The 12,050-nt window shown below is 41.9% G+C and overlaps 1 protein-coding gene across 1 annotated transcript in view; it reads left to right on the top strand.

Moving 5' to 3' along the window:
* Nucleotides 1-12,050, top strand: part of PDE3B (phosphodiesterase 3B) — a 170,965-nt gene that overhangs the window by 130,372 nt on the left and 28,543 nt on the right. The window contains exons 6-8 of the mRNA XM_033928190.1: nucleotides 3,305-3,411; nucleotides 4,932-5,142; nucleotides 5,335-5,423. Of these exons, the coding sequence (XP_033784081.1) occupies nucleotides 3,305-3,411; nucleotides 4,932-5,142; nucleotides 5,335-5,423 (407 nt within the window). The remainder of the gene's footprint in view (nucleotides 1-3,304; nucleotides 3,412-4,931; nucleotides 5,143-5,334; nucleotides 5,424-12,050) is intronic.

Genomic DNA, 12,050 nt, shown 5'->3' on the forward strand with positions numbered 1-12,050 from the left:
TAAAACCAAATAACAAAATGAAACAAAGTTAAATAGCTCCCACTTGTGTCCAAGTATAATAGTTGAGCTGATTTGAATACTCCTCGATTAATGCTTCTCAATCTTTCTATAGAAACATGATGACAGATAAAGGCCAAATGGCCCATCTAGTTTGCCCATCCGCAGTAACAATTATCTCTATCTCTCTCAGAGATCCCACGTGCCTATCCTAGACCCTCTTGAATTCAGACACAGTCTCTGTCTCCACCAACTCTTCCGGGAGACTGTTCCTTGCATCTACCACCCTTTCTGTAAAAAGGTATTTCCTTAGATTACTCCAGAGCCTATCACCTCTTAACTTCATCCTATGCCCTTTCAAATGAAAGAGACTCGACTCATGCGCATTTACATTACATAGGTATTTAAACATCTCTATCATATCTCCCCTCTCCCACCTTTCCTCCAAAGTATTCAGATTGCGATCTTTAAGTCTGTCCCCATACGCCTTATGATGAAGACCACACACCATTTTAGTAGCCTTCCTCTGGAGCGACTCTATCCTTTTTATATCTTTTTGAAGGTGCGGCCTCCAGAATTGTACACAATATTCTAAATGAGGTCTCACCAAAGTATTTACAGGGGATCAATATCTCCATTTTCCTACTGGCCATACCTCTTCCTGTGCAACCTAGCATCCTTCTAGCTTTTGCCATCACCTTTTCAACCTGTTTAGCCACCTTAAGATCATCATATACAATCACACCCAAGTCCCACTCTTCTGTCGTGCACATAAGTTTTTCACCCCCTAAACTATACCGTTCCCTTGGGGTTTTGCAGCCCAAATGCATGGCCTTGCATGCGCTCCCAAGAGAGGTGGTGGAGAGGAAAATGGTGACAGAATTCAAAAAAGTGTGGGATGAACACAGAGGATCTAGAATCAGAAAATAATAGTAAATAATGAAGAACTGAGGCAGACTTGCACGGTCTGTGTCTGTATATGGCCGTTTGGGGGAGGATGGACTGGGGAGGGCTTCAATGGCTGAGAGGGTATAGATAATAATAATAATAACTTTATTATTCTATACCGCCATAGTCGAAAGACTTCTAGGCGGTTCACATTCGAAGAAGGCTGGACAATCAGCGAATTACAGAAAGCAAGAAGTGAGGTAGAGAGAGGGGGAAAATATCATTAAAAGAGTGGAGAGGCTTCTGTTTAGATGGACTGGAGTGAACTTTGATGGAGACTTCAGTAGTTGGAATCTAAGAACAGTACCGGGCAGAGCTTTAGATCCTTGCCCAGAAATAGCTAAGGCTTTAAAACAACAGGAATACAAGAGCAGAGTAAAAATAAAACTCATCAATAAGGAAGAAAATATCTGTTCCCAAAAGCCTCATTGTTGGAAACCATAATCACCAATCTTAACTTATCCAAAAGAAGGTTTAAAAAAATCAATTCACCGTGCCAGAAAAAAAACTAAAAACAATAAGGTCAGTTCCCAAAATCCACTCCGATCTTTTCAAATCACATTCAACAAAACTTAGCGGTACTTAACTTCACATTGTCGAACGCTTCAAATGCTGTCCACTTCCGATGGTTCCATAGCATCCCATCAGTGCCGAACTGCATTTTGCTGCTTATCCAAAACCTTCTTTTAAAGCCCCAATAAGAGCTTCTTCTTTTGTGTGACAAAAATGCTGCATCAGGAGGAAGAACTGGCACAATTGCAGCGGGTTTTTTTTCATTCGAAACAAGAAGCACTTGTCAGGGCTTTGAAAGAAGGTGCTTCCCTTTTGGTTTTATGTAAGAAGCAAAATACAGTTTGGGGCAGAAGTGGATTATATACTGGAGCCCTCAAGCTTAGAAACCATAAGATCATCTGAATAGTCGATACGTGTATAGTCTAGAGCAGTGTTCTTCAACCGCCGGTCCATGGACCAGTGCCGGTCCACAGAAATTTCCTGCTGGTTCACAGGGCCAGCAAGTGCATCAGGCCCAAAACAGTGTTCTTCAACCGCCAGTCCACGGTGCAATCAATGCGGCGTTATCTTCAAGCCAGCTCCCTCTTCCTAACTGATTCAGTGCACAAAGCCACGGGCCGTGGCTCCTACGGGCATCCTGCGCCTGAACCGGAAGCCTTCTCTCTGATGTTGCAACGTCAGAGAGAAGGCTTCCAGATGAGGCACTGTAAGTGCAAGGTGCAATTAATACTATTATGGGGGCGGGTCTGGGGTGGAGATTGGGTAGAGATGGGCGGGGTCTGGCCCACGACTTAGCCCAGTGTTCTTCAACCGCTGGTCCACGGACCGATGCCGATCCACAGAATAATTATTTTATTTCTGCCGGTCCATAGGTGGAAAAAGGTTGAAAACCACTGGTCTAGAGTTTAGAGCAGCAGGTTGAAAACCAGGCGACCGTTGTTTCAAATTCTTTGTGGCCTTGGACAAATCACTTGACTCTCCATTTCCTCAGGTTTAAACTTGGATTTTAAGTTGGCTAAAGATAGAGAAATATCTTGTGTACCTGAATATAACGTCTCTTGAGCTACCAATGAAAAGGCAAGAGAAGAAAAACAATACAATAGTCAAACAGTAAAGAGGGGGCGGCAGACATCTCATCAGCAATACCAAAGGCTACTGTATAGTTCCAAATAAATGAAATGCCTTCATTTTGCTCAGATTAATCTATTTGTTTTAGAAGAGTAGAAAATTACTGGTAGAGGTTATGGAGGCAAAAAGAGTGATGGAATTCAAAGATGTGTCAGTTGACAGAGGATCCTTACATAGAAAATGAAATTGAATCAAAACAAAATTTAAATGACCTTCTGTTTGGAGTGGGCTTCAACAGCAAATCCAGTAGTTGAACAGAAAGGCTAGTGTCGGGCAGACTTCTACAGTCTATGTCCTGAAAATGGCAAAGTCATATAGAATAAATTGTGTATTGTATATCTCATTCATTTTATATGCTTTGATTGTACACACTGTCAACAGTGGAGCAGAAGACTTCTACTACTGCTTATCACGCTGTAAGGTTGAAAGTAGCAGATAAAATGGTTAGCAATATTGTTGGATTAATCATGTATTTTATCATGTATGTGACTAAGATGCGACCGTAATTATAAAACCATTTTTCAGATTATTGGTATGGTAAGTAGTGTGGTATCATGTTCCAAGATTGCATCATATACTGTATGTGTAATTGCCTATATGGTATGGTGCTCTCTTCGTAATGCCAATATTTAGCTATGCTTTGTGTAGAAAAGCTTTATAATAACACATTGTTTAGTTTTCATTAAATTTTTGTGTATTCTTTAATTTTATGGTATAGCCAAGGATCATATCCAAATGGGCCTTTCAGTTCAAACCTTCTGACAATCCCAAAGCAAAGGTCATCGTCTGTGACCCTCACCCATCATGTGGGCCCTAGACGAGCAGGTAAAACAAGATACATCTGGATGTATTTCTGCATGGCTTTGGCATGCACAAAGTTTTTAAGTTGGGCAGATATTTGTCCTAGAATCACTGCATTAGTAATCAAGTTTACTTAATTTATCCAGACTATTTATACTGATGGTCCATTCCTTTGTAAATTACATGAGTTTTGATCTTATCTGTTGTTCTGTAGAACTTGCTTACTGGGGACAAGGCCAGTGTAGCCTAACATTGAGGCACCTAGATACTTTTCATTGTGAACAAGCATCGTATTTTAAGTTAACATTTTAAACTCTCTGCCTTAGGAATGTTAGAATAAACATTCAAGGGATGCTGGTGAGTCTTCGTTGGGATGGTTCCTTTATTAATGGTTTGAGAGAGTAGCCGTTTTGACCAGATCCCTTGATACAGCAAGTTTGCAAAACGGGGATGCTGTAGTGTTTGGCCTTTTGGATTATCTAACATGAAGAGCAGCTGAGTTAACGCTGATGTTCAGCCAAGTATTTTTTTTATATCTCCCATCATTTTGAATCAATTTGTAGAACTTTGTTCTCCCTTGAAACTATTGCCTATAGGACATGTGCAGGACTAATACAATTAGGAATGCTGATATGATTATTTGGTGGAGTTTTCTATAGAGACTAATGGCTCTTCATGTAAAATGCTAAGCTTAGTCCCAAAATTTCCTGAGGTCTTTTATTTTCCTCCACTTAATTCGTAGTGTCGTTTATATACTGCAGATGTCCTTTGGCATAGTTTTCACTATATTTTATTTGTCTTGATTTTTTAGGAATGTTAGACCATTAAAGACAATTTAGTTTTGCTGAGTACACTTAGGCAACTGCAAAAAAAGACTTATTCTGAAACAGATATATGTAGTCTAATGACACCAGTAACTAACAGGATATTTCTAAGAGCAGCTGATTCTGTATTAGGTGGTTTGCATGTGGTAGCTTGCTTTATCATTTCATAATACATGCATATTTTTAAAAGGTTCATTAAAAGACCAAATATTTCTGTGTAGCTAATTCATGAATTATTGGTTACCCAGTGTCTAGACAGAACCTTCAGATCCCTTTGTACTAAGAGCATCTTCATGCTAAAATTTGTTTTAGCCTCCTTGTCAATGTACTCCTTGGTATGGAAAAGAAAGAGCCAGAATCTGATATCTCTCTCTCCATCCCTGTTTTTGGAGCAGGCTGGGAAGCTGTGAAGAAAATGAAGCTTCTGGAGTTTGTTTGGGTTGGCTTACCTTGTCTGGAGATTGGAAATGATTGGGACTGAGTCTTTAATTACAGTATTCTTCTGTTCTTCTTTCCTTTTTTTATCTTTGACATTGGATGTTTTTTCGGGTACTAGAGTTAAGAGTGAACCCGTTTTTGGGATAGTGAAGGACGTTTAATAATACCTATTTTTATTTTATTGAACTTTTATGAGGTATTGGTATACAACTAAAGTTTGTATTGTATTCATAACATCTTTTTCAATCAACAAAATCATTCAGATTTCTGTTTCCATTGTAGGTATGTCCCTTACCTTGAGTTCTCTGAACTCTCCCAGTCATGTGCCTAATACCAGTAGTATTCCAGTCAACCGTTCACCTGTAGAATTTCCTGACACTGCTGATTTCCTAACTAAGCCAAGTGTGATTTTGCATAAACCTCTGGGAAACGCATTTAATTCCTCAGATTTTCAGCAGCCACTTAGAACTTCTACAGGTCATGTTTGTAACAGGTAAATAAATATATGGCAAACATTTTTTTTCTCTCTCACTAATTTGAACTTTACTCTGATTAGAAAATAGCATGAATGTGATAAAAATATTATGTTAATTTGTGCTAGTCATTACATCTTGTGCCTTATAAGCATAGTTATTTTAGAGATGTGAAAAATAAACTAATTTTGTACCTTAACTTTTACTTAAAGTTGTGGACGTCCGATTTTCAAGTCTTTTCCAGCCTCAGAAACTGTAGAGAACATGCAACCAGGTTTAGAATATCAAGGCAGGAAATCAGGTAAGTTTAACATTCAGACAAACCATTTTAGTAGTTAGAATACTTCAGTTTCATATTAGTACGTTTTAGTCTTGGTTAAATTACTTTAAGGCCCATTTACATGTGGAGATCAGAATTGAGAAGTCCATGTCAAGTCACGTTCTACTGGTGGTATTTTTGAAAGTCTCTGGTTGAGTGTGAAGTATGTTTTATAAAATACATGAAATGATAATTAGGAATGTCTTTATATTTGCTTGCATGCATAGGTGGAACTGCCATTTTACAAATATAACCAGTTTGTTCAACAAATATAAGAGCTCATATAGATCAACTTCCCTGGACCTCAGCGATACCGCTCGGGGCTCGATTACTCATAGCCCTAGAGCAGTGTATCGCAAACTGTGCGCCACGGCACACCAGTGTGCCTCCTGAGATTTCTGGTGTGCCGCGACACACTGGCAAGGAGGAGAGTCGTAGACACCGGCCGCCTGCCGACAGGATGTGCTTCTCGCGGTGAGAGGCACATCCTGTAGAAAGTCAGCCGACGTGGCTGACTCTCCTGGCCGGTTTCGCTCTTCCCTGCACTTCCCAGATCCCTGTAAAGGCGGGGCCGTGGCCAGACAGACCTCGGCGCATGCACGGACATTGACGTGATGCCATCGCATTGACTTCCAGGTGCCTTCTGGCCGGGGCACTGGTATTAGTGTGCCGCTGGCCGGAAAAGTTTGCGAGACACTGCCCTAGAGCTTTAAGTATCCAATCGGTACTGGTCCATATATTCCTAAACTCATTTTAAACTATCTGTTATAGCTCGTTGACAATGGTCAGCCCATCTCTTTTGTAAACTGCATAGAACCAAAAAGCTTTTGCGGTATAGAAATAAAAATTTATGTTATGTAAATTTAATACTTGCTTGACTTTTAGGTTCCTTCTGCCAGCAACAGCTGTATCCAAATTTTAATATTTATAACATGTCATGTTTATAAGAAATAAGCACTTAGCTTTATCAGCTTAAATCACTCGGTCAGAGGTTAGTTAATCTGACATTTTTTTGCAGATTGCTGTTTCAAGGACTCACTATGTCTCTTTCCAGGGGGGTCCTTGAAACAGCAATCTGCGAAACATGTCGGATTAACTAACCCCTGGCTGATTCATAGAAACATGATGGCAGATATAAGGTCTCTCTCTGGAGAAAAGGAGACTCAGGGGAGATATGATAGAGACCTTCAAGATCATGAGGGGCATAGAGAGGGTGGATAGGGACAGATTCTTCAGACTGAAGGGGACAGCAAATACGAGGGGGCATTCTGAGAAACTGAAGGGAGACAGGTTCAAAACAAATGCAAGGAAGTTCTTTTTCACCCAAAGGGTAGTGGACACTTGGAATGCGCTACCGGAGGAAGTGATCAGGCAGAGTACGGTACAGGGATTCAAGCAGGGATTGGATGGATTCCTGAGGGATAGAGGGATCGTGGGGTACTGAGTAAACCAACCTGGTCGTGCATGTGCAAGACCGGAGGGCTAGGACTTCGATAGGAGGGCAGAACTTAAATGGGAAACCAAGGTGGCAGGGGAGCCCCTTCTGATGATTCAGACAGGCCTTGACCTGTTTTTGGCCACCGCGGGAGCGGACTGCTGGGCAGGATGGACCTGTGGTCTGACCCGGCAGAGGCACTGCTTATGTTCTTATGTTCAAATGGCCCATCTAGTCTAGCTGATAAAGCTAAGTGCTTATTTCTTATAAACATGACATGTTATAAATGTTAAAATTTGGAAACAGTTGGTGTTGGTAAAAAGAACCTAAAAGCCAAGCGAATATTAAATTTAAAATGAGTTTAGGAATCTATGGACCAGTGACGATTGGATTCTTAAAGCTCTAGGGCTATGAGAGTAATCCAGCCCTAGTGGTATCGCTGAGGTCCTGGGAAGTTGATCTATATGAGCTCTTAAATTTGTTGAACAAACTGGTTATATAATATATACAGTGAAAGAATTAACAGCACAAATCCAGTAGCTTCTGCGTGGAAGTATTGATTCGTAACTTCCACATGTAAGTGGCACTACTTCCATATTTAGTTGTCCCGTTTCACAAAATTAGGGACCCTTTTACTAAGCAACACTAAAAAGTGGCCTGCGCTATCCCAAGTATGGATCTTTCCTACCCACTAAGGCCACTTTTAGCACGTGCTGGTAAACGGACAGTTTTCCTATTTCCAAAATCATGGCTCTGCGCTAATTTTCCCATTAGCGTGTGGCCATTAGCATGTGAGCACTTGCCGACTCCTATTTTGTGATGGGAAGGGCTTGCACGCTAATCCTGCATTAGGCAGTGAGCATGTGGCAGTGCCCACGTACTAACAATTAATATATCTGCGCCCACTCGTCACCCCCATTTTGTTTTTAGGCATACGGTAGTTTTTTTGCAATTGCGCATACTATTGTGGGATGTCTGAGCATTCCCCGTGGTAGTGCATTTTAATGCTCAGTAAACACACATTAATGTTTATTACCGCTCAATAAAAGGGACCCTGCCAATTAAGTAGTGAGGTTGCACTTTTTATTTTTCCTCTTTTTGGAGGTGGAAGTAAACAACTGGGGGGATTAAGAAAAATTGCTCACTTAATTCCTCGTGTAAAGCCCTAGATGAGAAGGGCTTTACACGAGGAATTAAGTGAGTAATTTTTCTTAATCCCTAGATGAGAAGGCCATCAAGCCCAGTAGCCCGTTCTCACGGTAGCCAATCCAGGTCACTAGAACCTGGCCAAAACCCAAAGAGTAGCAACATTCCATGCTACTGATCCAGGGCAAGCAGTGGCTTCCCCCATGTTTTTCCTCAATAACAGCCTATGGACTTTTCCTCCAGGAAATAGTTAAAATCCTTCTTAAAACTAGCTATGCTATCCACTCTTACCACAGCCCCTCTGGGTTGCGTTCCAGAGCTTAAGTATTCTCTGAGTGAAAAAATATTTCCTCCTATTAGTTTTAAAAATATTTCTCTAACTTTGAGTGTCCCCTAGTCTTTGTCATTTTTGACGGAGTGAAAAAGCGATCCACTTGTACCCGTTCTACTCCACTCAGGATTTTGTAGACTTCAATCCTATCTCCCCTCAGCCGTCTCTTTTCCAAGCTGAAGAGCCCTAACCTTTTTAGTCTTTCCTCAAATGAGAGGAGTGCAATAGAGGTTTTTTTTCAAAATAAATAAATATATTACCACCAGCTAACTGGTTATTGCATGGATAGCACATGAGCCCTTGCCACCTACAAAATGGATGACGGTAAGTGCTCATAGGATTTGCTTTTACAGCTGTGATAAAAATGGCCTTAACATGTAGTGAAACACCTGTGTAAGTACAGAATACAAGGGCTAAACAGCTATAATAATCCAAGTTTTGTGAGTTTCATTTACAGCTGGTTTTGGTGACTAAATAAATTTAGCTCAGCAGATAGCAAAAGGAAAACAACTATATTGAATAAAATTAGGAACTTAAAAATCTCTAATAAAAGTTGTGATGTTTGTTTTTGACACTTAAGACTTAACGGATTGAAGAGCATGAGGTCTTTAACAGGCGGCATTTTGAATACCTACATTTTCTTGCTTTCTTCATGGCGAACTCAACTTACATTCAAAAATGAGACGGCTGGACTTCATTGAAATAAGAAACCTCCCCCCCCCCCCTCCTCGCCATTCATTCTGTTTCTAGATAGATGTAAAGCATAAACTTATTTGGATAGCAGTCTGAATATTGATGCTTTCCAGATAACTCTTACCTCTACCCTTTATTTTATTTTTATCTTATTTCTTCCATCCTGGCACAATCCTGAATAGTGCTAAGTTGGTCTGTTAAGATTTTCAGCAGCACTAGCCATATACAACTAGGGCTGTACCAAAGAGCGTATTTTACTATTCAGCTGAATACAAATAATGAAAAATATTATTCAGCCATAAACGTTACATTACAGAGCTTTTTATATTCTGTCATAAACTTTATGAGTTTCAGGTGGATTACAATAAAGCAGATGACCAGAAACAAATCCAGTTAAACAATAATATTGAAGAAATCATAAAAACAATCAGTTGAAAAATTTCTTAAATAAAACTCTTTTCAAAAGCTTTCTAAAAACTAGATAATTAGTTTCTAATCTAACAGTGAGAGGATGTTTATTCCAAATAGTCAGAACTTGATAACTAAAAAAAACCCACTACGTTGACAGAATAGCTTAATTGATTTAGGCGATGGAAATTGTAAACAAAATTGATTTAGTTATATAAGACCCTGTAAGGACACTAAATCCAGCAAATAAGAAGGAGCTAGGCCTTATAAAATACTGAATGCGAATAATGGACATTGAGTACCATCATAACAAATAATAAAAGAAGCACTGTGAAATCAGAGATCAAGGGGAAATTCTATAAATGGCATCCCGATAGTAGGTGGTGGTAGGCGTCCTACTGCTGTCTAACCAGCCAATCGGGATGCATGTAAAAAAACAAAACAAACCCTACTCCGAGGCAGGCTGTCTACATTGTAGGCATCTTCGCAAGCCTAGGGAAGTGCGTAGGGCTGCTTAAACTTGCCCAAGGCTAGGTGTGGTTTCTAAAGGAAGTAGGCTTAGGCAGCCCTAGGTGTCTCCCTAGGGCCATAACAGATGCCTGAAATGTAGGCCAGCAAAATGCTGTCCTACATTTCAAATAGTCGCGGCCGCTGAACTGATCGCGGCAAGGGAATCTCCCTGCCACGATCAGTTTAGCGGCTGTGGCAGGGAATCCGCCCATTTCCCTGCAAAGACGACCAGCAGGAGGGATGCCCACTCCCTTCTGCTGGAACCCCTAAAGCCCCTTCCACCTCTGAATGTTCACGGCAGGAGGAGTGCCGAATTCCTCCTGCCATCACCCCCCCAAGACATCCCCGGCAGGAAGGATGCCCATTCCTGACTGCCCGAACCCCCCCCCCCCCTCACCGAGACATCCTCCAGCAGGACCTTAGTCTCCTCCCCGGTGCATCCCACAATGCACCGGGAAGGCCCGGCATTCTGTGAAAGCAGACCTGCCGGCTGGAGGAAGCGTTTCTCCACCCAGGCAACTAAAAAAGGTATTGGTGGGGTCCGTGTGGGCTTGATGGGGGGGTTCTGGGAGGAGGGACTGGGCATCCTTCTTCTCATGATCGGGGGGGGGGGAAGGGCTGGAGGGTTCCGGCAGGTGTAGTCTTTGCAGGGGGGGAGACGGGTTTCCTGCCACGGCTGCTAAAATGATCGCGGCAGGAAGATTCCCTTGCTGCGATCAGCTCAGCGGCAACCTGATTCTCTAACTGGCACCTATGACATAGACACTGGTTAGAGAATTGTGGTGTTAGGCTGGCTTATGCATCTGTCCATGAGGACAGACGCGATTCTATATAGGATGCCCATGTGTGATTCTGAAAAACCGCTTAGGCAGCTTCTGAGAACAGGTGTCCTATACGGCCCCAAATGTTTATTTCAGTAAGATTTAGCACAGTAGATTAGCACAGTAAAGCTCCGGTTATTCATAATCAAATTTAAATCACTATTCAACCGAATATGAATAATGTTTTCAGGGCTGAATCGAATATGAGTAGTTAGTACTAGTGCTGCCCAATTCAGGAAAAAAAAATTTGATTCGATTCAGCCTATTGAATCGATTTTTCAATTCGATTTGATTTTCCTGCCCAATTGGGTGTTTTGTTTTGTTTTTTAAACATCCTGGTGGGTTTATTTTATAACCTCTTCACCCTTTTTATAGTCTCTTCATCCCCTTTGCCTTCTCCTAACCACACTGGCACTTTGATGTAAACAAACAAAAAAGACTTTTCCTCTCTCTGTTAAATCCTAGCTAACATCAGCTCTGACAGGATACACATTTCAAATCTGACATACTGTAATCACAAAACAGAAAATAAAATGATTTTTTCTACCTTTTGTTGTCTGGTCCTTATTCAGATCTTGTTGGTACCAGGCTCTGGTTGTCTTCTGATAACTTGCTTGCAGGGTCTCCTTTCTCCATGTTAACCATCCATCTTCCATCTCTGTCCTCCCCTTCCCCTTCCCCTTCCCTCCCCCGGAGGTCTGGCATATTTCCTTTTTTTCGTCTTCATCCACAGATCCACCTTTTCTCAACTACCCTTTCATCCAGCATCTCTCCCTCCTTCCCTACCACCCCAGGGTCCACCATCTCTCCCTTTCTTTTCCCAACTACCCTCCTATCCAGTATCTCTATCCCCCCCCTCCACACCATCCCTTGTGTCCAACTTCTCTCCATTTCTGTTCCTTCCCTCCCTAAATCCTATTGCCCATCATCTCTCTCCCTCTCCTCTATTTCTTCCCCCCAAAGTCCGGCATATGCACATCTCTTTGAACCCCCCTTCTCTCCCTCCATGTGCCAGAGCCCATTCCCCTGAAGGCCTGCCTGCCCCCCCTGAAGGCCTGCATCCAAGGCCTGCCTGTCCCTCCTGAAGTCCTGCAACCCCCCCAGAAGGCCTGCATGTTCCCCCTGGCCTCAATTTACCTCATTTCATCAGCCTGCATAAGATCGCTAGTGTTAGCGATCTTTGCAAGCTGCCATCGGGTCTTCTGAGCTGCTTTCTCTCTGCCGCGGTCCTGCCCCCTCCTCTGACGTCAGAGGAGGGGGCAGGA

Source organism: Geotrypetes seraphini, chromosome 19 (assembly GCF_902459505.1).
Source record: "Geotrypetes seraphini chromosome 19, aGeoSer1.1, whole genome shotgun sequence".
In the NCBI taxonomy this organism is placed as follows: Eukaryota; Metazoa; Chordata; class Amphibia; order Gymnophiona; family Dermophiidae; genus Geotrypetes; species Geotrypetes seraphini.